This window comes from Panonychus citri, unplaced genomic scaffold (genome assembly GCF_014898815.1).
Source record: "Panonychus citri isolate SS breed McGregor unplaced genomic scaffold, ASM1489881v1 Contig00143, whole genome shotgun sequence".
Taxonomy (NCBI): Eukaryota; Metazoa; Arthropoda; class Arachnida; order Trombidiformes; family Tetranychidae; genus Panonychus; species Panonychus citri.
The window spans coordinates 1,526,749-1,551,784 of record NW_026515548.1 but is presented as its reverse complement, the minus strand read 5'-3'; the positions used below and the strand labels follow the sequence as shown (position 1 = coordinate 1,551,784).

General features: G+C 34.8%; 7 protein-coding genes across 12 annotated transcripts; 3 read left to right on the top strand and 4 right to left on the bottom strand.

The window, feature by feature from the left end:
* The first annotated feature begins 387 nt into the window (after positions 1-387).
* Positions 388-2,374, top strand: LOC128396290 (lysosomal acid glucosylceramidase-like). The gene is made up of 4 exons (XM_053356858.1): positions 388-981; positions 1,057-1,226; positions 1,293-1,693; positions 1,775-2,374. The coding sequence occupies exons 1-4, from the start codon at positions 448-450 to the stop codon at positions 2,218-2,220; spliced, it is 1,551 nt and encodes a 516-aa protein (XP_053212833.1). The 5' UTR covers positions 388-447; the 3' UTR covers positions 2,221-2,374.
* Positions 2,191-3,732, bottom strand: LOC128396294 (deoxyribonuclease-2-beta-like). The gene has a single exon (XM_053356861.1). It carries the CDS (start codon positions 3,722-3,724, stop codon positions 2,516-2,518), a length of 1,209 nt encoding a protein of 402 aa, XP_053212836.1. The 5' UTR covers positions 3,725-3,732; the 3' UTR covers positions 2,191-2,515.
* A 2,890-nt stretch (positions 3,733-6,622) lies between these two features.
* LOC128396300 (tropomyosin-like) lies at positions 6,623-9,740 on the bottom strand. The gene is made up of 10 exons (XM_053356868.1): positions 9,584-9,740; positions 9,307-9,488; positions 9,123-9,248; positions 8,924-9,057; positions 8,751-8,868; positions 8,592-8,662; positions 8,420-8,495; positions 7,107-7,169; positions 6,935-7,004; positions 6,623-6,860 (listed from the first exon to the last, which is right to left on the bottom strand). Exons 2-10 carry the CDS (start codon positions 9,418-9,420, stop codon positions 6,778-6,780), a joined length of 855 nt encoding a protein of 284 aa, XP_053212843.1. The 5' UTR covers positions 9,421-9,488; positions 9,584-9,740; the 3' UTR covers positions 6,623-6,777.
* Positions 9,741-10,166: 426 nt separating this feature from the next.
* LOC128396299 (IST1 homolog) lies at positions 10,167-11,775 on the top strand. Its single transcript, XM_053356867.1, has 3 exons — positions 10,167-10,325; positions 10,481-11,112; positions 11,176-11,775. Exons 2-3 carry the CDS (start codon positions 10,611-10,613, stop codon positions 11,538-11,540), a joined length of 867 nt encoding a protein of 288 aa, XP_053212842.1. The 5' UTR covers positions 10,167-10,325; positions 10,481-10,610; the 3' UTR covers positions 11,541-11,775.
* An 87-nt stretch (positions 11,776-11,862) lies between these two features.
* LOC128396298 (aldo-keto reductase AKR2E4-like) lies at positions 11,863-13,131 on the top strand. Its single transcript, XM_053356866.1, has one exon. It carries the CDS (start codon positions 12,012-12,014, stop codon positions 12,936-12,938), a length of 927 nt encoding a protein of 308 aa, XP_053212841.1. The 5' UTR covers positions 11,863-12,011; the 3' UTR covers positions 12,939-13,131.
* LOC128396284 (CSC1-like protein 1) lies at positions 12,989-16,125 on the bottom strand. Of its 5 annotated transcripts, none has more exons than XM_053356849.1 (8): positions 15,957-16,125; positions 15,820-15,896; positions 15,517-15,760; positions 14,706-15,453; positions 14,074-14,623; positions 13,664-13,986; positions 13,316-13,602; positions 12,989-13,245 (listed from the first exon to the last, which is right to left on the bottom strand). In XM_053356849.1, the coding sequence occupies exons 1-8, from the start codon at positions 16,083-16,085 to the stop codon at positions 13,057-13,059; spliced, it is 2,547 nt and encodes an 848-aa protein (XP_053212824.1). In that variant the 5' UTR covers positions 16,086-16,125; the 3' UTR covers positions 12,989-13,056. The 5 variants fall into 5 exon arrangements, with proteins under 5 accessions (XP_053212824.1, XP_053212826.1, XP_053212821.1 ...); XM_053356851.1 differs by having other exon boundaries at positions 13,325-13,602; XM_053356846.1 differs by having other exon boundaries at positions 14,706-15,760.
* A 137-nt stretch (positions 16,126-16,262) lies between these two features.
* On the bottom strand, positions 16,263-24,810 carry LOC128396282 (spectrin alpha chain-like). Of its 2 annotated transcripts, none has more exons than XM_053356844.1 (5): positions 24,661-24,810; positions 20,392-24,418; positions 17,404-19,925; positions 16,723-17,338; positions 16,263-16,650 (listed from the first exon to the last, which is right to left on the bottom strand). In XM_053356844.1, the coding sequence occupies exons 2-5, from the start codon at positions 24,385-24,387 to the stop codon at positions 16,522-16,524; spliced, it is 7,263 nt and encodes a 2,420-aa protein (XP_053212819.1). In that variant the 5' UTR covers positions 24,388-24,418; positions 24,661-24,810; the 3' UTR covers positions 16,263-16,521. The 2 variants fall into 2 exon arrangements, with proteins under 2 accessions (XP_053212819.1, XP_053212820.1); XM_053356845.1 differs by having other exon boundaries at positions 20,392-24,533; positions 24,661-24,788.
* Between the last annotated feature and the right edge of the window lie 226 nt (positions 24,811-25,036).

Sequence of the window (25,036 nt, the reverse complement as noted above, 5' to 3'; positions counted from 1 at the left end):
GCTTACAGATGAAAGTTTCATCGAACAGAAAAGATCAGAACTTCAGGTCATTTTCTAAGTTGATCGATCGCTTTCACGAATCAAGATCAATATGTAAGTACATTGTATCTTTTATCATCATCATAGCAACAAATTAAGAGCAAAATTTTGTAACAACAATTTAATCGTAAAACAATAACATGGAACAATAATAATCATTAATTTACATCGAATTGTTGTTAATTATTGTTGATTGTTATGTAAAAATATCAGAGAAATTATCATTTACCTTTGCTTTGTTTTCGTCAGATGGAAATTGATTATAAAACAATGGATTCGATTAACGATCAACTGTTAATTAGATAATATTCTTGGCAAGAATTAGTTTATTGGTGTATAAATATAAGAAGAGAAAATGTTTAATTGTATTTAGTGTTGAGTTCTCGAAAAGTTGATTCGTTAATCGTGATGAGTTTTCTAACTTTAATTAGTTTGTTTCTTGTTTTCTCCGTTTCCTTAGCAAGCGAATGTAATAAACGGACTTACACCGCCGATTCGTTTGTCTGTGTTTGTGATGCAAATTCGTGTGACACTTTGGACATTGAAAAGACCTTCGAACATGGTAAAATATTCATCTACGATTCAGATCAGAAAACCTCACGATTAGAGAAGACAATTGTTACCGTTGATCAAGCAAAGGCCAAGATTTACAATGACAATCAATTTGTGTTGAACGTTGATGTCAATGATAAAAAGCAAAACATTTTGGGTTTCGGTGGTTGTTTCACCGATGGAGCAGCAATTAACATCGATACACTTTCAGATGATTTAGTTGGACAATTTATGGCAGATTATTTTGGACCTAATGGTCTCGAATACAATATTGGACGAGTTCCAATCGGCGGATCTGATTCATCGGTTCGAGCTTATTCCTTGGACGATACCGAGTTCGATTTTGAATTGAAACATTTCGCTCTTGCCGAAGAAGACACCAAATACCGAGTGAGTATCGATGCTCTTGTTTTTCTTTCATGATTCTATTAATCGATCTTTTTTATCGAAAAATCTTATATTCAGATTCCATTACTCAAGTTGGCTAAGGAATTGAATCCTCAGTTCCGAGCCTTTGGTTCAGCTTGGTCATCCCCTGCGTGGATGAAAGTTAATCATCAACTGAATGGTGCCGGAGGCTTAATTTGGGGACCCGGTGATGTTTATTACAAACTCTGGGCTAAATATTATGTCAAGTAAGTGATTAAAATCAACTATCGATTTACTTGAATGTTAACATTATTTTATCTTATTGATTTTAGATATTTGAATGCTTACTTGGAACAAGGAATCAAATTCTGGGGATTGACCACTGAAAATGAACCCGCTGAAGGATTCAGGTCAGGTTATGCTTGGAATGCTTTGGGTATGAAACCTGAAGAGATTCGAGACTTTGTTAAACTCGACTTGGGTCCAGCTCTTAAAGCCGCTGGTTGGGGAAAGGAAAATTTAACCCTCATGATTAACGATGATAATACTAACGATATCGAAAGTTATTCATCCGTCTTATTGGACGATGCTGAGGCCGCTTCTTACGTCACCGGTATCGCTTATCATTGGTATTCTCGAAATTATCCATCTTCGTATCAAATTTTATCCAAAGTCCATGATAAATATCCGAATTACTTTTTATTCTCAAGTGAAGCGGGTAATTTCGGAATTGGTAAGTTGATTATCTTAAATTGTATTTCTAGAATAACGGAACAATTTGATTCTCATCTCTTTTCAATTGATTCTCTTTTAGCTTCTCAATTCCTTGGTGCTTGGGATCGAGCTGAATCTTATGCTATCGATATTCTGGAAGGTCTTCAACATTGGTCAACAGGGTGGACCGACTGGGCTTTAGCTGTAAACACCGATGGTGGACCTAATTGGGCAAAGAATTGGGTCGATGCTACAATCGTTATCAACGCAACTTCCCAAGAGTATTACAAGAATCCAATGTACTATGCATTAGCCCATTTCACGAAATTTTTACCCATCGGATCAACTCGAGTTGGTAATAGTGTTCTCAACGCTCCGGCCAATGTTCACACTACCTCATTCATCACTCCGAACAACAATTTAGTTTTAATTCTGTTAAATACCAACAATGATCATGTAGATATGACAATCAATGGTTTCGCTAGCAAATCGATAACAACAACACTCAAACCAAGATCAATTCGTAACATGGTGATTGCTTTATAATCAAATTTTGATTGTTTTAAATATCAATTACAACCAATCAATGATTTTACATCAAAAGATAATTAAAAATGTTCAAGACAAAAACACATATGATGTTTTTTTCTCATGTCATCATTTGAAACAATTAAATCGCTGATCAGATTTTTGTAAATAATTTCATTGATTATCGTCAAATTGATTAGATTGTTTCTTCGTCAAAAAATAATTTATGATTTTTGTAAGTTGATTGTGAGAACTGAGTCACTCGAGTGATATGATATTTCCGTTGGAATGATCTGATCGATGGTTTCCCGTTTCATCTGAGTTCCTTTTTCCTTCGATCTCTGGTGATTGTTTTCGCTGGAAGTGAAAATTTAGAAGTGAATATGTTGGTGAAAAAATGGAGAGCCCGTTGGAAAAATGATTGATTTCTCTGGGAATTATTTCGAGGACATGGTTCAAATTGATTGATGGAACCACGAAGAGCTTTCCAAACCCGCTGATTCTTCATGCAAACCAGGCCACCGCCTCGTTTAGCCTGTGAGGCCATACGGTTGATGTCACCGATGCAAATGTATGGATTAGTTGATTGTCCACTAATCGCCCATTTTGAATGGTCCTCCATGTAAGACCAAACCGCTGATTTGTCTGAATAGTTGATTGTGATTTCGTCGATATTAACAACCTGATAAGTTAATTGGCATTCAGAGGGTAAAGGTCCACCAGCTCCTCTCCTCCAGGTTTCGGCTAACAGGTCAGTCTTCAATGATTGAGCCGCTAATTGTGAATAAATGTCAATATGAGCATCGGGACTTTTTCCAAAGCTGATCAGTGATTGTCCACCAATAGTTTTCAGAGTTAATTGATTGTGAGGCTGTTTGATCCACTTTTTGCCAATTAGTGAACTTAATTGGGGAAATTGTTGGAAAGCTGATTGACTCAATGAATTACTGAATACATGAGGTTGAATGTAAAGCAATTGTTCAATTATATCCGATAGCATGTCGTGAGTGTTAAAAGAAAGACATAGAAATATTTGTCCGTTGATTGTTCCGGTGGCAGGATAATCATAACGAGATGAAGTCGCTGGATCGGGTGGGAATGAGGGAACCGAATGGATTAACCAGTAGCCCGATGTTGAGTCAAAAACTATGACCCCTTTGGAATGACCTCCAGCCCCCAGAGTATCTCCTTTATGAGGTTGATCAGAATAAAGAATATAATTTAAAGATGAATCTCCACCAGAGGAATACAATGGTGACAATGTTAATCCGATCAAATTTTTCTCATCATTCATTAGGTATTTTGATAGTTTCCATGAACTTTCACCTTTGTCCGATAAATAAACAGCTTCAAGTCCATTGGATTGATAATTTTTTGCTTCCTTTGGTATTTTGTAAACAACTGACCAGTCGACAGAATCTCCTTGGTCATTTCTGCATCTTATCGGGTCACCATGAGACAAACTGAACATACAAAAAACCAGTAAAAAGTTCACCAATGCATCACCAAGATCAGAATTCATTGTAATCAGTTGAAAATGAAAAAGAATTGAAATTGTATCAGGAAAATAGAAAAAGTTGAATAAGTTTGATGAGAAAATGAAGAAACAAAATTGAAAAAACGCCTTGGAACTTGCGGATTTCCGTAGAGTTTGAGGTCACTTAATGGAAATTAGATCATCTTGGTGATGGTAAATGTTTTAAATCGATTAAATAAAAGTAATTAACATGAAAAAAGAAACAAAAATGAGGAAAAATCACCGGAGACAAAACAAAAACATCACAACTTTCAAAAGGAAATGTTTGTAAACAGAAATGGCGCTGATGAGTCAACATCCTTTTCCCATTCAACTGAAAGATCATTGAAATTTGAATCATCATTTCATGGTAATGAATTTACCACATGCAATTGGTGTTATTTTTTGCCTTCTCAGAAAATACGAATATAAATTACATGGTAATTGGCACAATCAATTTTCTTTCAACAAGTTGGTTGACAGAAACGCGTCAATTGATTCTCAATTAGTGCGTTGTTGGTGTTTAAAAAGAGCGTCTAAATATATGATAAGTTTTCTCGTAAAATGAAGTGACAATTATCTGATTACAATTAACTGTTCCAGCGACACCATAAATCAAATGATCACTTGAAGATTTATCATCTAATTGGTTGGGAATTGTGATCGATGTTACAATTGATTTCTCTTGGACAATGTGAGCCCCAGCGTACATGGAAGCGGTCAAAATGTAAGGCCAATTCTGTTGCGATTTGATTGGAATCAATTTCCAAATTCCCGAATTATTTATACCAATTGATTGTAAACAAATCAAACTAATTGATTGTTGGTCCATTAAATTGTCTCCTTTTCCATCCATGGAAATGATTAGCCGATAAACTCTTATGGTCTCATCATAAGAACCAATGTAAACAATATAATCGTAATTGTGATTTTCGCCATCATCATGTTCACTATTTGGATTGTTAATTATCGCAATTGAAGTCACACCAGCGGTAAAATCTTTAATTGTCTTCAAGATTGGCGAGAATGAGCCAGATTGAAGTAAACTAATTCTCAATTGTGAATCTTCAGAACCCGAGAAAATAACAAATGAATTGGAATCACATTGGATACAATTAAGACACCAAACCGGATCACCCGATGAACTGGTAACCTTACAATCAGCAATTATCTTATCCTTTTGGACAGCGATCACTTTTGAATCAGAATCACCGACAATCACCAAACCAGAATTGGATCACAAACAATCAATGAACACAACATTAAACTACCAGTAATTATCCTTTGATTTAAAACAATCGTCTCATTGATTAAACCATAACAAGCGACTGTACCATTTGAATGGGCAGTCCAACATTGACCACAACCCGATCCAGTAGAGTCTTTAATCACCTTTAAATCAAACACACCACCATCAGGACAATCAAAATTAAACTTAATCACCGACGAATCAATGTAAACAAGACAACCCAATCGTTGATTAATGTTGGCTAATTGATCATCCGACAAACCAGAATCTTCACCTTCACCAATTAACTGATAACAACCAACAATATAACAATCAAGAGATTGATCAATAACATCAACCACTGATGGACAATATTTTAATTGTCCACTACAAACTAACTCAAAATTCATTGATTAAATTGTGTAATTAGAAAACAATTAATCACTTGAAAACATCAACTCGATTCACTTTTTTTCTTGGTAAACAGCTGATCCAATATCTAAACAATAACAACAACAAGTTGATTGAAATTCAATATTTTCAAAGGTTTTAGATTAATTTAAATTTATAATTAGTTTTTTGATCAGTTTAACAAATTTAATCTTGACACAATTAACATCTAATTGTTAATCATTAATCTATCAGAATCTTGTAAACTTGTCAAAGTTTTACCTTCACACTTAAATTTTCAGGCCTTTCAATTTAAATTTAGATTCAACAATTGAAATAATTAATCAAATTGTGAATTTAATTAACTTAATTTTTGGTTTTTAATTTTTTTTTGGCTTTAAACATAAACTTGGCAATTAACTTATGAATTTAGTAAATTAATTAGTGACAGGGAAATATATTCAACGGAAGCTACAATTAAACAGAAGTTGAGATCTTAATTGTCAATTATTCATTCCTCTTGAAAGTTAATTGTAACTTGAATAGTTTGATTAATGATTGTTGCCAATTTATTATCACAATTAAAAATCAAACCTAAATGAATATTAAATTGTCCACAATTAACCAAAGTTTAAATGGTGAAGACAAAAAAAATGATCTCGAAAACTTTTCAAGTTAATTTAATTTCCAACAATCAATTGGATTTAACATATTCGATTACCATGTTAATCAGTTGATTATCTGTTTCCATTTCAATGAATATCATGAATTTCATTTGCTTCCCCATGAAAATAATACTCAAAGTGTCTTGGGAAATATTTGATTCTGTATTTTAATCCTAATCCTAATCCACTGGATTTGGCATGAAATTTAATTTCTTAAGCCAAATTGTTGTTATAACAAAATCCATAGTTAACTAACTCGGTGTAAAAAAGTTCAGTTGATCAACTGAACTGAATCAAATCATGGATTCACAATTTATATTTAACAATGTTAACTGTTTCCTCTCAAAGTTTGTTTATTGTTAACAATCAACAAATCGTCAAGTAAATACAATTGAGATTAACTCACAATTAATATTACCAAATAAGTAGCTTGGGATAAAAGCCAATCATCTGATTACAATTAAGAACCACAATTAACTAAATTGATTGTTAATGTATTTATTTTGTGTCCATTTACATTTGACAAATTAACTAATCTAATAATTGAAATAATTTTATATATGTAATAGTAATTAAAGAGTAACAATCAATTGATTGGAAGAGATCAACAAAGAAAAGCAATTAAAGGAAATAAAGTAATTTATTGTTGTTGATTGAGACAATTTAACAATTGAATTTAAATTAATTTCATTGATTTGATTAATTACTTTCGTTTTCCTTTGGAAATAGTTAATTGTGTAGCAGAAGCGATTTTACTTTTAAATTGTCGTAACAATTTAGTAACCAGTTAATTCAGCAAAAGTTTGATCCATTTCATCAGTAAGAGATTTTGATTTCTCCTTCTCGTGAGACAATTCATCTGATAATAATTAAAATAGAACAATTAGTTAATTCCAACAATCAGTTAATTGTAGAAAGAAAAAAAAACTTTACCTTCTAATCTGTCAACCTCCTTGAGCAGTTTTTGAACTGTTCTTTCAGCGAACTCAGCTCGAGCTTCAGCCTTAAATTATAATCGAAAACATGATTGAACAATTAACAAATTTCCATTCAAATTGTTGACAATTAAGCGATTTAATTGTGAACAGCAAGAAGAAAAACTTACCTCTTGTAGTCGAGTTGTTAGAACACGAATACTTGATTCGTATTCATCTTGTTTGGCAAGAGACTTAATTGTGATGATTAAAGAAGAGAGAGAAAAAAAGAAGAAATTAAAAATGATTAACTGATTAACAGTGAGAACAATTAGATTAATTGTTGTTAGATTGTGAGAGATAAAAAATCAACTTTTAATTCCTTCAACGCCTTTAATTGTAATTCTAATTTCCCATTGAATCAAAGTCTTTGTCACAATTGACAATAAATCAACAAACAACAACAAATCCCAGTTAATTGTCAATCAAACAATCAAATCAAACAATCAAAAAGTTGACAAAACAAGGAAAACCAACTCATTTCCCAATCTAATCTAACATTACACCCACGATTAAATTAGTTAATTGCTTAAAATAGTTTCTAATTAAAGGGCTCAATCTAATTTCATGTTATCATTTTACTTGAATAAAAATATACATTAAATTAGAGGGGAAAAAGTTGTTGAAACAAAGCAAAAATGATCAACATGATCAAATTTGTTCATGAACATGATACATGAAGATAATCCTGAAGATTATCCTGAAAGTTGTCATGATGATATTGTCACTTTCCGATTAGTTGATTATCCGTTCATGATAAAGGTTTACCCTGTAATCTGGGTAGATAATATTCTGGCATCTAATTTGGTTCCTCTCGCCAAAAATGAGTAAATGTCTTAGGTACGAATCTAAATTCTGAAAATTCTGTTGTTCTGTTGATTCGTTGGAGTGAGAAAGTGTGATTATCAACTCAACCAAATCAAGAGAGAACGAGAGAGAAAGTAAAAAGTTCCTAACGGTTGTTTTTTCTCCTTCTAAGTTAATCAACATTTAGATCATCATGTTAACTTTGTTTATATTTAAATCGAGAGCAAGTCTCATGAAAATCTTACAATACAAATTTAGGAACAATTGTTTTCTCAACAATTTACGAAATAGAGACAAGATGAAGATGATCAACAGTGAAATTTGTTTGGTTAGCATTTTAATTCTTGGGCATTAAGCCAGTCGATTATCTAGATTATCCCAATTTAAACCATTTATTAAGAATCTGTTGTTATTTCATTTATCTTTCTAATCATCTATTGGTAATCCTCTTCATCATAATCTTAATCCACATCTAAATCTAAATGTTAATCTATTTGATATTATCTGATATCAGTTACTTTAAGGAAACTTAATCAACTTTAGCTTAGCTGATATTGGGAGTGATTATTATTAGTGAAATTGATTGGAAATTGGGTTAATTGTTGGCAATTTATTTCATTGGGTTGTAACAATTTACCTTTTCTTCAGCGACTTCCAATGACTTCACATTGTTACCAACAACTTTTAACTCTTCCTCTAACTCCAAGATTTTACTGTAATAAATTAAGTTAATTTAGTCTAATTGTTGTAAATTCTTATGATTTGATTAATCATTAATTATAATCAATTGTTTAGTTTTAAATACTTACACTTCACCAGTTTGAACTCGCTCTTCAGCTCGTTCTAGATCATCTTCAACCTCGGCGACTTTTTTGGCGAGCTAGGAAATAGAAATTAATTTTAAACGGAACAATTAACAATCGAATTTGATTTATTTTCTTTTTAATTGTGTTAATTAATTTATATACCTCATCGCACTTCTTATCAGCCTCTTCAACGGTGTTTCGAGCTTCTTTCAGTTGAGATTCCAATACTTTAAGTCTCTCCTCGTCGACGGTACAACGATGTTCAAACATTTTTCGTAATCTAAATTAAGGTCAATTGATTAGTTAATTGTTATTCGAAATTGGATCAATATTACCTTTCACTTTCTTCACCGGCCTGAGAAACTTGTTCGAATTTAACTTGAGCAGTTCGAGTTCTCTCTTCGGTGTTTTCCAAAGTTTCCTCGAGTTGTTGAACTTTTCGAGACAACGAAGCCAATTCATTCTCAGCCTATGATTTCAACGAAACAATTAATTAATTGATAACCTTAATTTCTAACGATTAAATTAACTCACGGAGTGTAAGGTCTTCTCTTTACTTTCAAGATCTTCATTGGCTTTAGCGAGATCGGCAGTGGCCTTTGCGAGCTCCTCCTGAATCTGATTTAATCGCTTCTCAAGCCCTTGGATTTCCTCTTCAGCCTAAACAATAAGAAAACAATTAACCAACAATCCAAGGAACACAATTAACTCTAATTACTTTTCCAACTCTGGTCTGAGCATCTTTCAATTGATTCTCAGCGGTATCAGCTCTGTCCATAGCATTGTCCTTGTCAATTTTAATTGACGCCATCTTTTTCTTGATTGCTTCCATTTTGAGATTGATTAGTTGTAGTTAATCACTTGATAAACAATTAACGATAAACAATTAGATAAGTTGAACTGTAACAAGAAAGAAAAAAAATTTTTACAATGAAACCAAATTCACTGGGAAATTAAAGTTTACTTGATTCTTATTACAAGAACAATTTACTTGCCTCTCCTTAAGATTATAATTAAGAAGATGATGATGATGAGATGAGGATGATGAACAGAGCACAAGTGATGAAATTATCTGTTGTTCAGCTGAAAATAAGGATGAAACTTTCACCATGTAAATTTACACGCAACTTTTTTGTTCATCCTCATCCTTGTCTTCATCTTCATCTTCATCTTCATCTTCATCACCTAGTGAGTTTTATATCATGTAATCAACATGGTGAATGTTTAGATGAATTCATTTCAAATCATATTTACTGATTTACTGATTGACTGATTGTTGAATTAAGCCAAGAATAATTGTTTATCTAACAATCAATCATTCGAGTAGCTAAACTTTGATCATCACTCGAATCACCAACAACATCATTTCAACACCGATCTCAATGTAATCATTAATCAATTTCAAATAATTGGAATCAATTACATTCCCTCTCAATAGCCAATCAAATGATTCAATTACAATTAAGAATTTTGTTTTGCTAATTGTTTGTCTTGATTTGCATTATTATTTTTACCGCCAATCCTTTTGAACTAACCTAAAATTTTGTGTTACTAAGCAATTAACCAGATTGTTGTTTACAATTAAACGTCAATATCAAAGGCCCGAGAATAATGTTTCTTGTTTACTTAATTTAATTGTCTCAATGTTTCATTCCTTTAATTGTTCATCTGATACTATTGATAAATATCACTAAACTGATCAATCTGATTAACTTGAATTCTGTTTCATTTTGTCTGGTAAGTTAATTAAATGTCAACTAATTTCATGGTAACCAAAATGTTCTTGGACCAAATCTGTTGATTGTTTTGATTGTTTCTATCTTTCAGTTGATTTCTATATTGTTGTCATTAATTATTGTTGTTTATTCTTGATTTTATTGATTCGATTTCAGGTTAATTGTTGATTATCGCTCATTCGGTTCTCTGGATATTTGGATTGTCAAAGATTTTTGTTTACTTTTTGTGAATTTGTTTTGGTTTTGGTTTTCGGTTTCTCATCTTGAGCAATTGGATTAACTCAAAATGGTTCCTCCAATTTCACCAAATTTTACCAAATTAAAGACTAATCTTAGATTATCAATCCAAAGATTAAGGTTACTTGGTAAAAAGAAAACCTCATTAACTGAAAAATCTCGCAATGAAATCGGTCAATACATTTTCACTGGTAAAATTGATCGAGCTCGGATTCGAGTTGAACATATCATAAGAGAGGATTATCTGGTTGAAGCATTTGAAATGCTCGAAATGTATTGTGATCTATTGATTACCCGATTTGGAATGATTGAACAAATGAGAACCGTTGATGAAGGTTTGGTTGAGGCCATTTCGTCAATCATCTGGGCAGCACCAAGAGTCGAGGGATGTCAAGAACTGAAAGTTGTCGCCGATCTTTTGTCCAAGAAATATGGGAAACAATTCGCAATCGCCGCTCGAGAAAACTCACTTGGAAGAGTCAACAAGAAATTAGCTCATCGATTGGGTGTTGAGGTTCCTCCCAAAGTATTGGTGGAAAAATATTTAGTCGGTAAGATGATTTAAATCAGATAAATTGTGATCATTCTAATTGTTGATCTCATTTTCTTCACAGAGATTGCAAAAAGCTTGGATTTAGCTTATGAACCCGATCCGAATATTCTGAATGAGAAAAACCTCAACATGGTGGACCGATTCCTGTTAGACCTCGAATCGGATGACCCAAGTCCCGCTCTGGTTCCATCGCCTTCCCATGGAGATTCCAATGGGTCAACATCAACCATTCAATCCGAAGACGATGTTAACAACACGAGCGACAATTTAGATGATATTGAAAATGTTTTACCACAAGTTCCAACCTCAATTCCTCAACTATCTCAACAAAAAGATCACAATAAACCGGAAGCAATTCAGATGAAAGCGGATGCAGAATTTGAAGAATTGACAAAAAGATTTGAAGCTCTGAAAAGATCAAAATGAATCGATTCAAATTAATATAATCACTTGTTACCTTTTTATCAATTATCTTGTTATCTGTTGATAGTTAATTACGATTCTTAGTTACACCAAACAAATTTGATTCATTTAATTATCTCCCAATGGTTTACTTTTCATATAATCATAATACTTTATTACCAAAATTGTCACATAAATCAAGTCAACAATAAATTGTACAAACCTGAACAATGGACAATTAAACACAATCTCACAACAATTAATAATCGGATAACAATTGAAACTCAGTTTTCGTTTAATTAATTGTTCAAGGGAAAATTAAAAATCTACAATTTGGAAAGTCAGTTGTTCCTTACAATAAGAACCCTAACCTTTTGTTACAAACGTAATTGTTTTGTTGATTGTGATCAATTTGAAACAATCGACAACCTTTGCCTCTTCTTATTGGCCAAGCAATTAAGTTAATTGTGTCAATCATCTCTAATTGTTTCTGAAATGTCATCTCCTTGTTTCACTCTATCTGATGGTCGGAATATCCCAGCTCTCGGTTTGGGTACATACAAATTGACCATTGAAGAAGCGGATGATTTAATCAAATTTGCTCTATTAGAAGCCGGTTATCGGCACATCGACGGTGCTTGGATCTATGGTAATGAACGTCCAATCGGCCAGGCTGTTCGATCAGTGATCGATTCTGGTAAATTGAAAAGAGATGACATTTGGATAACATCAAAATGCTGGAATGATAAACATAGACAATCCCAAGTGATGGATAGTTGTAAGGAGAGTTTAGCTAATTTCGGATTAGATTATCTTGATTTGTTTCTAATCCATTGGCCAATGGGCTACGATAATGATCCTGAATCAGGAATCAATAAAATCTCTGATGTTGATTACTTGGAAACCTGGAAGGGTATGGAAGATGTTTACAAAGCAGGATTGGCTAAATCAATTGGAGTTTCTAATTTTACTGTATCACAATTGGAAAGGTTACTCGCTAATTGTTCAATCAAACCGACAGTCAATCAAATTGAAGTTAATCCTTACTTTTCCAATGATGATTTAGTTGATTACTGTAAATCTCAAGGAATCCTGGTTACTTGTTACTCTCCACTTGCTAATGTAAGTAGAGTTGAAATTGTCGCTAATCATCACGATCTATCAAAAGACGCTCATCTAATCAAAATTGGTGCTAAATACAACAAATCATGGGCTCAGGTCGCTCTGCGATACAATTACCAAAGAGGCCTTTCAATTATCCCGAAAACTAAAAGTAAACAGCGATTGATTGAAAATATTTCAATATTCGATTTCCAATTAACTCAACAAGATATGGAAACAATTAAATCGATCAACAAAAATGTACGAACTATCACATTCGATGCCACCAAAGATCATCCTCTTTACCCGTTCGAACGGTGAATTTAATTAGCCTCGAATCGAAAGGAAAGATTTACATTCAAATATCATAATCAAGGAGAAGAAAATTTTGTTTTTAATGATAATTAATTAATATTGAAAGAATTGATTGTTGATCATGTTAATCCTTTGTATCTTTCGTACGAGTATCTAAACTGGCTGTCTCAGTATCGTCATTAAATTGTTTGGGTTGAAATTTAGATTTTCCCATTTGCTTAATTATCTCAGGTAGATAAGCACAACAGCACCAATTTGGTTGATTGTCCGATTGATCAGTCGTTTGTTGATCGTCAGTCGGTTGATTGGTTGTCTGAAATGATCAAAAATCGTTGAAATATTGATCAATTTTTGCGTTATTTTCGAATCGAGGTTGAACTTACTGTATGTACCTTCGATGAATCAGTTGATTTCGCCGAACGAACCAAAGAGGTAAGACAAGGGAGTATTCCCAATGATATTAGCAAAAGAATCAGGTCAAATGCTAATGCCTTTCTTGGAGCGTTTTTGGTGTAAATTATTGTAAACAAATGAAATTGCATCATGACAATCGTCGAGAAAAACATAACGGTAATCCGACGATAAGTTTTACATGAAACGGAACTTGGATAACATGAATGATAGAGACTATGACGATCGACATAATATTTGATCACCATGAAAATTAAGCCTGAAGAATATTTTAAACATCATTAATGAATTAGAATTTTTTTTCTAGACTGTCAACTTACCGACGATCGTTATAAGTGGACAAGATACACTGTACAATAGAATCATAGTTACCATGAAAAGAATTCGAGAATATTTCAATCCAAGATTAAATTCAAGATCAATTTGATTGATTTCATGATCGAATTCAGCTTCACTTGATGTTTGGAATATCTTGACAAAAAAGTAGGAAATTATTCGAGAAGATCTCAATAGTTCTAAACCATTACCGATGAACGCCGATTGAACGACGTATATGATGAAGAATGAATATTCATATGAATGGAATAAGCAGTACCATTGGAACGTTTGTTTACTTACGATACTACGAACAACTTCGTGGAAACTGTTAGTTGGTGAAAAGAAGAAGAAAAAAACGAAACTTTGAATAGTTTTCGAAGCAAAAAGAGAAAACGAATCAATCGATTTTTACCTCGACTGTCCAAGTGAAGGAATTATGATAATCATTAGAATCATAAAACAATAGGTTCTCCACATGACAGCGTGAGTTTGTTCCGATTTCAATGGAGCAGGGACAAGAGAGGAAAAGTAGAAGACGACATTGGGCAGGACGGAGGCGATCGAAAGTAGAGCCAAAGGTTTACTGTATTGGGCCAGAAACGAGAGCGGTTCTAGTCCGTAGACGTTGTTTGCCTGTTGCCAGGCGGTGAACGACTCGAAAGTTGACCAGTTGGACATGAAAGGTAAGACGAAAGATGGGGTGGTACAGAAGAAAAAGATCGCAAAAAGGGTCATGTTGACCCAACACGATCGAACCCACATGTTCCTCTTCTTAACTACCAATGCGTCCCAATTAATGTCCATCGGGTCGGGGGCGAATGATGCTTTCCACGATTCCGTCTCGTGAGGTGTAGATAAAGGGGATAAATTGCGACAACACGCTGAACAGAAACACGAACAATTGATCTGATTGTACACATTTCGAGTCATTTCTTCAGTTTTAAATGTTATGAAAAAGGCTTCTGAATGAGGGGAACAATTTAAACGATTAGAAAGTGATTAATTTCGAGTGGCAATCGATAGTGATTCTGAAAAATCAACAACCTTGAGCACGGGAAATCACTCTGGAGTAGTCACGGATTAAGTTTCGAATGGCCTCCCATTTCTTTCGTCGATAGTGGGTCAGTGCATATGTTTTCGGGAAAAAACATCCTAATCCTAAAAGTCCTAACCATTGGCCGCAAGAATAAGGCCGCAGTTCAAATGATTCGTCGTAATTGTTAAGATAATTGAGACAAAATTTTTCTGCGCTGAAATTGCAAATGAAATCATCTTTGTGTCGTCTCATGTTTCGAACATCGTAAACGAATTGAATTCCCTCGATGACCAATTCGTTGGTGGTAATTTCTTGAACTAAAGAAACAATATCTTCTCGTGCGAGCTTTGGTTTTTTACTTGTTTTCTTGCGAATGAACAAAGTTCGAGAGGCAAACCTTTCATGTTGCAGCACTGAAGCTGTATAATTGTGAAGTAAGATCGCAATTCCAATCGGTAGAAATGAATTGGCCACCAAAATGTGAGCCCAAAAGAATTGCGATCCCGGGGGAACATTTTCGATGGTCAAATGAATAAAATATCCTTGACCTTTGGTGTCTTTGCCCATCAGATTAATCGGTAAAATGATGAACGTACAAAGAAATGCGACACATCCAAGAAAATAGATCAAATGTCGGAGAAATAGAAGATAATTAAGAGCATCGATTCCTCTTCGTTTACGAATCGCTTCATCTGTTATATAGAAAATTCCGTCAGGGTCAGAATCCTTTTTCTCCATCTCAGAATCTAATTCACCCTGAACAAGACAAAATTCGCGATTTTTATCATTGACCATCAGATCATCTTCTAAATTACTAACATGTAAACAATCAACGATTTCGACCTCATTGAAGACCGTTGTTGATTTCGATCGATCCGCAGATTGTAATTCATTAGCCACCGAAATCTCAGTGCTCTGGATTGATGCCTCGGGCGTTTCTCGCATACCAAATGAATAATGAGGCGAAAATGTTGACATGGGATGCGAATGATGACCAATCGACATCGGAACAATATTATGCTGGATAATTTGTGGTCTTTCACAAAATACAAATGTTAACCAACTTGAGAAAATTAATCAGAATCAATCAGAATTTACTTTAATCACAACAATCAACTTTACCTTTCATTTCGTTTGGTTCCTTTTTTGCATTTTTTCATCGCTTTGGAAATGAGAAATTTAGTAGCAACAACCATAAGCTGATGGGCGAAAATCCGAATTACAAATACAATCAGTTAATTGTGTTCATTTATACTCACTGAAAACGCAAGGATATTCGCAATTGATGTGACCATGATCGCGAAAGTGTCATTACCATCTTGAATGGCCACCAAACTGCACGCGAACCCAGAGCTTGAAGTGTTCGTAACCACTGGATTGTCAGTCATTTCTGAATTATTACAATTACAATCAAATTAACCTAATCATAGGCAACAATGGTCTTAATTGTGATGGATTATAAATCGTAAAGATTATTTGATTTGATTATTTTCCCGGGAAAATCAATTCAGTTTTGGATAAATTAATTTACAGTTTCATATGAGTAATAATTGGAAATCAATTGATTTGGTTTTAGCGTAAATATATTTGGTGTATATAATAATCATGACAATAATATTAATTAATAGTCTGTGGTTTTTATAAGGATAAATACCATTTTAAGAATAGATAAAGAGCAAAGAGCGACAAGTGATTGTGGTGTTTTTCATGTAAGTTGTGGCGGTGGTAGAGATTATAATATATAATTGATTGATTGATTTTTTTATGAGAAAAAGAGAGAGCGTGTTTCATGAAATTGCGAAGGAAAAAAAACTTAGCAGGAAACTAATTCTGGAATAAAGTTTGTGTAAAATCAACGTAGTCATAGGCATTGGTTATTTCTCGTCCTGATTTGGGGTCAACATAACGTTTCATACGACGTAAACAATAATCTGCCATGTCTTTGGTGAGATTCTGAGAGAGAGAAAAGTTCATTAGAATGAGATGAAATCAGTCAATTCATTGGAGAGGAAAAGTTTTACTTACAGAATATAATTCCTCGGAGGTAACATAAGGCTTCTCCTCGGCGATGGCCCGGACGGCATTTTCAAAGTCTTCACGATTAGAAACATTTTCAGTTTCCCGACCAATCATAAAAGCCATGTACTCTTGTAGAGTTACAAAACCATCACGATTGGGGTCAACTTGGTCCAATAAACCCTCGAATTCAGGATTGAACTCCCCTTCCTCGACCATTTTAAGATCATAACCCAAGGCTCGTAAGCAGTTTTTGAAATCTTGGTGATTAAGTTTTCCACCCTTCTCCTTGTCAAAGTGTTTAAACATCATACTGAACTCACGAAGCGATTCTTCAGAGACACCAGATTGATTTCGGGCTTGAATTTGTTGCTCAAGATTGTGCTGCATTCTCATGCATAGTTGATCCAATTGATCCCATTGTTGGGCAAGTCCAACAGTAGAGTGTTCGGTGTATCTATTGTCAAGAATAAGATGTTCCTCCAGAGTAGCACCCAACCTTTCAATCTGCCTCAGGTCATCTCTCTTCAGTTTAATCTCGGTCGCTTTACTTCGAGTTGCCTCGAGTTGAGCTTCCAAAGAGCCTGTTCCCTCTCTCATCGCTGAGCCATCAAGTAGCCACATTCTAAACAGAGATAAGGTTAATTTGATTAGAAATTAATCAATTAAGTGAGAGAATAATTTACTTACCTTGTATCTGCGAGCCATTGATGGAAACTGTTGGCTTGTTTAGCGAACTCTTTTCGTAGTCGATCATTTTCCTCTTGACGAAGTGATTCCTTGTGAAGTTCAGCATCACGATCGTGAATAATTTTCTCCAAATTTCTCCAGGTATCTTCAAGAGCTTCCATGGTGAACCAGGTATACGGATTAGAACCAACGTTGAAAGATTTAATTTGACTATCAAGTTCAGCCAATTGTTGGAAATCAGTCTGAGCTGAGGTTAGAGAAGCTTGGAATTGTTGATGAGCCTCTCTTAAAGCTCGTATCTCTTCAATAGAATTACACCTAACAGGATCAGTTAAATCTTCTTCAGCATTCTCAAACCAAGAATTAAATGCAGAAGCTTTTTTAGCAAAGGTAAGGAATGAATCTTCAATCATCTTAAACTGCTCCTGCATGTGAAGAAGTTTCTGTTTTCTTGCTTGTGAAGCAGCCAAAAGTTCATTCCAACGGTTCATTACATCACCATGACGCTTCATAATAGCCTCATTTTGAATGTGATTATTGGCAATCAATTGGTCTTTCAATTGTGTAATTGAAAGGATACCTTCTTGCTCAAATGCAACCAATCCAGTATCAAATGCTTCTTGTTTTGTCAATAAAGTTTGAACGGATGAAAGATCCCGACCATAGTCTTTGCTGCTCACTTGAACCTCTTTATCTGCAATCCAATTTTCAACAACATCAGCTTTCCACATGAATTCAAGGTAAGCTGCATTGTCATTCAATTTACCGGCTCTCTTACGAGCACTTTCTTGTAAATAATCAAGCCGAGCGTGAAGAGCATTCAAACGTTGATCAATGGTATCTTTGTGATGATTACCTTCAACAATCAATTGTTGACCAGCGGAAATTATGTCAGCACATCTTTCCCGATGAACAGTGAAATCAGCTTCAAATGCATCATGTTTTTTGATTAAACCTTGAACAGCGGCCATTGTATCACCATAATCCTCAACGGCGATCAGTTTTTGCTTCTCTGAGATCCAAGCTTCTTCTTCTTCTACTTTGGCTAAAAATTGTTGGAACACAAGACTTTCTTCAAGCTTATTTCCTCTAACACCCGACAATGACTTCAAATCTTGCCAGTTATTTTCTAATGCTTGAAGTCTCGATTCAATCTCTTGAATTCCCAGATTAGATTGATCCATGAGTTTTTGACCGGCATTTTGGACGGCTTGTATGGAAGGTTCGTGAGTCGCAAGCTCAGCTTCAAAACGTTTATGTTTCTTGCGAAGATTAAGAACACCGGTTAAATCACGGCCGAAATCACCCGAGCTAATTAGTAACTTTTTATCCTTAATCCATGATTCCTCATCGGCGATATCTCGGAAAAAGTGTTGTAAAGTATTGGCTTCATTCAGTCGTTGTCGACGATTATCGGTTAAAGTTTTAATTCTTTCATAACGTTCCTTGATCGATGAACGTTTCTCTTGGATAACAGAAGGATCGAATTGTCCAGATTCTATTAAACTATCAGCTAAATGGTCAAGATCTTTGATTCGATCATCTCGAGCAGAAATATCAACCTCAAGTAGATCATGTTTCTTGATGAGATTTTCAACTGATGTTAAATCTTTACCAGAATCTTCAGTTTTCAATAAACCTTCAATCTCATCCAACCAAAAGTCTAAATCCTTGACGGCAGCATTAAAGGTTCGCTGTTTATTGGCATCTTTTAATTTCAATGATTTTTCAGTTGTCTTTGTTGATAAATGTTGCCACTGCTCCCTGATTGAGGTTAAACGATTTTGAACAGCATCTTCTGAGCCAGCACATTGATGCTGATCAATCAGTTTCTCACCCATACCAATGATGGAAGTGATTCTGTCTTTGTTAGCATTAAGTTCAGCTTCAAATGCTTGATGTTTTTGATGTTTTGATTGTATGTTTGCAGGATCTTTGTAACTTTGATCTTGTGCCATTTGAAGTTTTTCCGAAATCCAATTTTCAACCTCATCAGCATCTCGTGAAAATTGTTGTAAAGTCTGCGATTCACCAAGCTTAGAACGCTTCTCAATCAGAGCTTCTTTAAGATTCTGCCATCTATCCAAAACTTGATCTTTCTTGTCCTTGATTGGTTGCGATGCATAATGATCATGACCAATCAATTGGTCAGCAAGTGAAGTTAATTGTGCAATCTTTTCTTCTTGTGCACTTATCGCTTTATCAAAGTCTTCATGTTTTTTAATTAATACTTCAACATTATCTCCGCCCATATCATCCGAAGATAGGAAAGCCTCACGAGAGGCCATCCAGTTTTCGGCCTGTTCACAATCTCGATAAAACAATTGAAGTTCCAAACATTGGTCAAGCTTAGCTCGCCGAGCAAACCAAGCTCTTTCAAGATCATCTCTTGCCTGAGCGATCTCTCTCATCTTCTCAGCGATTTCATCAGAAGCATAATGACCTCTGTCCAACAAATGGTGACCAAATATTTCAAATGTTTGGAAAGTTGAGGCTCGAGCATCAATTTCAGTTCGATGTTCCTGAAATGTAAACAAAGAGAAAATAAATTTATATTTATCGGAATACAGAAAACTTTTGACATTTAAATGTTTCGTTTATATGAAAATATAATCAACGTCATTTAGGATCAGGATTTATAATTAGGTTTAAATTGCAATGAATAAGAATTTTTAGTTATCAGTAATGTGGTAAAAATATTAATTCAATAGAAACCGTCAATCTATTTTGTTTTGTTTAAAAATTTCAATTCATTATTCATGTTAAATTTACACTTAACTAATCATTTTGTTTAACATTTCTGAAGGTTGAATTACATCAACAGTGTTCATCTTTGTTGAATAGTGAGCTGGGTGTAGGAGTTAAGGAGTGGTTAGTGTAGATATGGAAATTACTAATTCTGTTAATCAGGGTGACTCACGATTTTTTCTTCTTATTATTGAAACATGATTAAAGAAAAATATGATGATAATAATAATGGAAAATTACCTGATGTCTTTCAAGAAGAGCTTCAGCTCCGGTTACATCATTTGCGAGCTCATCAGAAGAGACTAGAGTTTTCATTGAGACGATCCATGACATTAGATCACGATAATCAGCAAGGAAACGTTGAAGTTCATAGGAATCATCAAGTTTCTCACGTCGAGCAGTTGCTTTAGCAATTAATTGATCCCATTCGCGATTTATGTCAATTTGCTTTTGGTATGTTTGATCAGCGGTTTCTGGATGTGTTTTCATCAGTCTTTGGGCGATCTCGTCAAGAGATCTGATCTTATCGCCCAAAGCAGCGAGATCTCGTTCCAAACCTTCGTGTTTTCTTTGTAACGTTTGAACTGATCGTAAATCTTTACCGTAATCGTTATTGTTTAGAGCTTCATCTTTTTCACGAATCCAATCTTTAGTTTCTTCGATATCTCGATGGAAACGTTGAACTTCATGGGCTGAACCAAGTTGTTCAGCTCGTTTGTCAGCTGCTTGTTGTAGGTTAACCCATTTAGAGTTTAATTCGTCAATTTGTTGATTAATTCGGACAGCGGCTTCAGTTTGACCAAGATTAACAAGTTTGGTAGCAACTTCATTCATTTCTCGTAGACGAGCTTCGTTAGATTTCAATTCAGATTGGAAATCGTCAAACTTTTTCTGATGAATTTCAACTTCTTCCAAATCATCACCAACAGTTTGAACTTGTGCATGTTGCTCTTTATCGCGAATCCATTGGCCCAATTCAGCGGCCTCTCGAACCACTTGATAAGCTTTACATGATTCATGAAGTCGAGTTGCACGTTCACCGCCAAGATCTAAAAGGTTAACATATTGCTTATCAATTTGACCTTGTCGAGCTGAAATTGAATTTTGTTCAGCAAGATGTTGTCGACTAGCTGAAAGACCAGCTTCAATCTTTTTGACATAAGCCGCTGGGACGAACCCTTGCCTGTCGTTGACTTCGACTTTCCACCAGTCTTTATTATTGGAATTAAGTAAAGTGAGAACATCTCCTTTCTTCATTGAAACCTCACGAGGAGATTTCTCAACATAATCGTAAAGAGCCATGACAAACTCTTTACCAGTTTGATCAACAATCGGTGTTTCTTGTTGTTTACACGCAGCTGCCTGATCACGTAGACTCGAGATCGTGTTCCTAAAGGCCTCAAGATCGGCCATGAGAGCCTCGTGTTTCTTGAGAAGAGCTTCGGTTGAATCTTCATCTTTACCGAAATCTTGCCCACCAACAATCGGCTCCTTTTCCTTCATCCATGATTCTGCTTCATTTGCATCCGCAAAGTACTGATGAGCTTGAAGAGAATCATCTAAATCCTGCTTTCGTTTGTTTGCTTTTTCCTTTAAACTTTGCCATTTATCGTTCAAAGAGAAGAGTCTTTTTTGTATCTCATCGGATGCAAAATGACCTTCGTTGATCATATCTTCACCATTCGAGCAAACAGTTCGGATACGATGTTCATGGTTATTTATCTCATTCATGACAGCTTGATGTTTCTTAATTAAATTTTGTACACCGATTAAGTCACGACCACGATTAGTTGATGCAGCAATTGGTTCTTTCTCTCTCATCCAAGCCTCTTCATCTTCAACATCACGGAAAAGCTTTTGCAACCGAAGAGCATCTTTCAATCGATTACGTCGGCTAATCATTGGCTTTTTAAGTGACTTGTATTTGTCGACGACATTGTTACGCTTTGATTTTATATTATCAGCATCAAAGTGTCCATTAACGATAAATTCATCAGCCTGGGCAATGGCATCGTTGATTTTTTCCTGATGAGCAGCAACATCCGATTCAAGAAGAGCATGTTTCTTGATCAAATTTTGAACTGAGGTTAAATCTTTACCATAATCTTCAGACATTAATTGTCCTTCAACCTCATTTAGCCAAAGTTCAATATCTTCAACCCCATGATTGAATAGTTGCTGATCAGCTGCTTCAGTGAGTTTACTTCCTTTACGTTCAGTTGCCTCAACTAAACTAGACCATAATTCACTGATCTCTTGAGCTCTTTCACTGATTCTGGGTGCGGCATAATGATTACTTTGGATGAGAGACTGTGCACTTGAGTTAAGTTCACTAATCCTGGGCTCATTGGCGGTCAATTCTTGCTTGAATGTCTCATGTTTCTGAAGTTTACCAGTTAAATTAGTTGAATCTAAATAACTTTCATCTGATGCTGTCTTCAACTTTTCCATGACCCAGCCTTTAGTTTCATCATAATCTCGTTCAAATTGTTGTAATTTATAGGAATCATTTAAAATCGCTCTTCGAGCTTCAGATCTTTCAATGAGAGCGGCTCGTCTCTCAAGAAGAGTTGCTCTTCTCTGTGCAACATCTTCAGCTGCATAATGTTGACCTTCGATCACTTTGGTAGCAAATTCATCTAATGCTTTGATTTTCTCTTCTTGAGCTGCCAAACTTTTATCAAAATCTTCATGTTTCTTGATCAGCGATTCAACAGAATCTAATGAATCACCAAGATCTTCATTAGCCAAGAAAGCTTCTTGTTTAGCCATCCAAGTGTCGGCTTGTTCAGTATCACGATAAAATAGCTGCAAATCCATACATTGTTCATATAAAATTCTTTTGTTCTCCCATAATTCAAGGAGTGAATTCTTTTCACTGGAAAGGCTCATTAGTTTCTCACGAACTTCATCAGTTGCAATTCCTTGGTCGAGTAAAATTTTACCAGCATCGTCAGTTGCCTTAAAACTATCCATTCGAGCGTCGATTTCACCTTTATGCTCTTGGTGTCTTTCGAGAAGAGCCTCAGCTCCAGCAACATCTTTAGCAAGTTCATCGGCATTAATGATTGATTTCATATCATTAATCCATGAAGTCAGGTCACGATAATCAGCCAAGAATTGATGAAGAAGATGACTTTCATCGAGTCGTTGTTTTCTTCCTTGAGCTTTAGATTTTAATTTATCCCAATTAGAAACAATTTCTGAATGTTTAGCTTGAATTTTGTCTTTATGATCAGGATGAAGTTCACAAAGACGATAAGCTTCTTGACCTAAGATGAGAACTTTGTCTTCCAAAGCAGCTAAATCTCTTTCAATCCCTTCATGTTTTCGTTGGAGAGCTTGAACACTAACAAGATCTTTACCATAATCATCTGAAGATATAACTAAATCTTTCTCAAGGATCCAGGAAATAGTTTCATTAGCATCTCTGTTGAATATTTGAATCTCTTGGGCACCAGCGAGTTTCTGTTGCCGAAGTAAAGTAAGTTGTCGCAATCGTTTCCATGCTTCTTCAACTTCGTTTCGACGGCGAACAATCACTTCATGATCGGGATGATTTTCTCCAATAAGCTTATCGGCTTGTTTGTGAACATCTTGAACTCTAAATTCTTGGCTTGCCATCTCTTTCTGAAATTCATCGAATTGTCTTTGAAGTACTTCAACATGTTCCAAATCTTGACCCAATTCATCGCTGGTAATAAATGTTTCCTTGTCATTAATCCAGAACATAACCTCATCACATTGACGGTTAAATTGAACGAGTAAAAGAGCTTGTTGAAGTTTGAGTCCTTTCTCAATCAATTTGGAAAGGAGAAGCTCCCACAATCGGTGAAGTTCATCAAGACGATGGGTGATAACTTCAGAGGCAAAATGTCCCTGGTTAATCATTTCCCCTCCACCAGCACTGAGAGAAACAATGGCATCTGAATGAGCAGTTACTTCCGCCTCGAAGGCTTGATGTTTCTGTATTTTAGCCTGTAAATTGGTTGGATCTTTGTAAGATTCATCTGAAGCTGTTTGTAGTTTCTCCAAGATCCAAGATTCAAGCTCATCGGCATCTCTTTTAAAATATTGAAATTTCTTCGAATCTTCTAATAGACTTCTTTTCTCTTTAGCTTCTTCCTTAAACCTTTGATATCTTCCAAGAACTTGTTCCCTTCTCTCTTGAATATCTTCAACAGTTTCCAAGATTGAAATCTCTTTGGTGGTAACACTGGATGTAGATGTTTCCATGGTGGAAACTTGCACAATAATCAATCACCTTCTAAAAACCAGCAAAACCAAGAGAGAGAAACAAAGAAAAACACAGACACAAACAATTAAAGTGATAAATAAAATAATAGATGTAAATTTATATCCAGGTAAGTAAAACTAGAGACCTTTAAAAATAAATCACAAGAGAAAAAAAAAGAAAAGTGAAAATTGAAGGGAAGACACAAAATAGAATTTAAAGAAAACAGTCAATAGTTAACACATGAGAATCAAATACTCTTCTAATTAACTTACCCAATAGATAATTTAACCACAATTAACACAGTATTTAGTTAAATTCGATTGCGATACTCAATTAATTCACTAATTTAAACACAACTCAGGGCGTAGTCGAGTATATGTTGTGTGTCCTTCACCTAAAAGAAATTCGATCGCTTGGCGTCGCTTCGATCGACCAAAACAGAGAATCGATTCTCTTTCTTTTTGTTAATTTTTCTCTTTCTCTGTTGATCATCTTTACCTTTTCTCATCTTCTCTTTCTTTTCTCTCTCTCTTTCTCGTGTTCCATATTCTCATTGGGTGTGGATGATTCTGTCTTCATGTTTCATGATAGAAAATAAATTCTCTTCTTACCTTTAATAAGAATTAATTTCTGTCTCATCATCAAAAA

Excerpts from the sequence above, each read along its gene's own strand:
- LOC128396298 (XM_053356866.1), top strand. The coding sequence starts at position 12,012 with ATGTCATCTCCTTGTTTCACTCTATCTGATGGTCGGAATATCCCAGCT.
- LOC128396294 (XM_053356861.1), bottom strand. The coding sequence starts at position 3,724 with ATGAATTCTGATCTTGGTGATGCATTGGTGAACTTTTTACTGGTTTTT.
- LOC128396282 (XM_053356844.1), bottom strand. The coding sequence starts at position 24,387 with ATGGAAACATCTACATCCAGTGTTACCACCAAAGAGATTTCAATCTTG. Across the intron at positions 17,339-17,403 it reads CAATGGCTCGCAGATACAAG|AATGTGGCTACTTGATGGCT; the intron begins GTAAGTAAATTA and ends ATCTCTGTTTAG. Across the intron at positions 16,651-16,722 it reads CCTCCGAGGAATTATATTCT|AATCTCACCAAAGACATGGC; the intron begins GTAAGTAAAACT and ends TCTCTCTCTCAG.
- LOC128396299 (XM_053356867.1), top strand. The coding sequence starts at position 10,611 with ATGGTTCCTCCAATTTCACCAAATTTTACCAAATTAAAGACTAATCTT. Across the intron at positions 11,113-11,175 it reads GGTGGAAAAATATTTAGTCG|AGATTGCAAAAAGCTTGGAT; the intron begins GTAAGATGATTT and ends TTTTCTTCACAG.
- LOC128396300 (XM_053356868.1), bottom strand. The coding sequence starts at position 9,420 with ATGGAAGCAATCAAGAAAAAGATGGCGTCAATTAAAATTGACAAGGAC. Across the intron at positions 9,249-9,306 it reads CTCAGACCAGAGTTGGAAAA|GCTGAAGAGGAAATCCAAGG; the intron begins GTAATTAGAGTT and ends CTTATTGTTTAG. Across the intron at positions 9,058-9,122 it reads AAGAGAAGACCTTACACTCC|GCTGAGAATGAATTGGCTTC; the intron begins GTGAGTTAATTT and ends TTGAAATCATAG.
- LOC128396290 (XM_053356858.1), top strand. The coding sequence starts at position 448 with ATGAGTTTTCTAACTTTAATTAGTTTGTTTCTTGTTTTCTCCGTTTCC. Across the intron at positions 1,227-1,292 it reads TGGGCTAAATATTATGTCAA|ATATTTGAATGCTTACTTGG; the intron begins GTAAGTGATTAA and ends TATTGATTTTAG. Across the intron at positions 1,694-1,774 it reads AGCGGGTAATTTCGGAATTG|CTTCTCAATTCCTTGGTGCT; the intron begins GTAAGTTGATTA and ends ATTCTCTTTTAG.
- LOC128396284 (XM_053356846.1), bottom strand. The coding sequence starts at position 16,085 with ATGACTGACAATCCAGTGGTTACGAACACTTCAAGCTCTGGGTTCGCG. Across the intron at positions 15,897-15,956 it reads CGAATATCCTTGCGTTTTCA|CTTATGGTTGTTGCTACTAA; the intron begins GTGAGTATAAAT and ends TTCGCCCATCAG. Across the intron at positions 13,246-13,315 it reads ATTCATCGAAGGTACATACA|ACAACCAATCAACCGACTGA; the intron begins GTAAGTTCAACC and ends TGATCATTTCAG.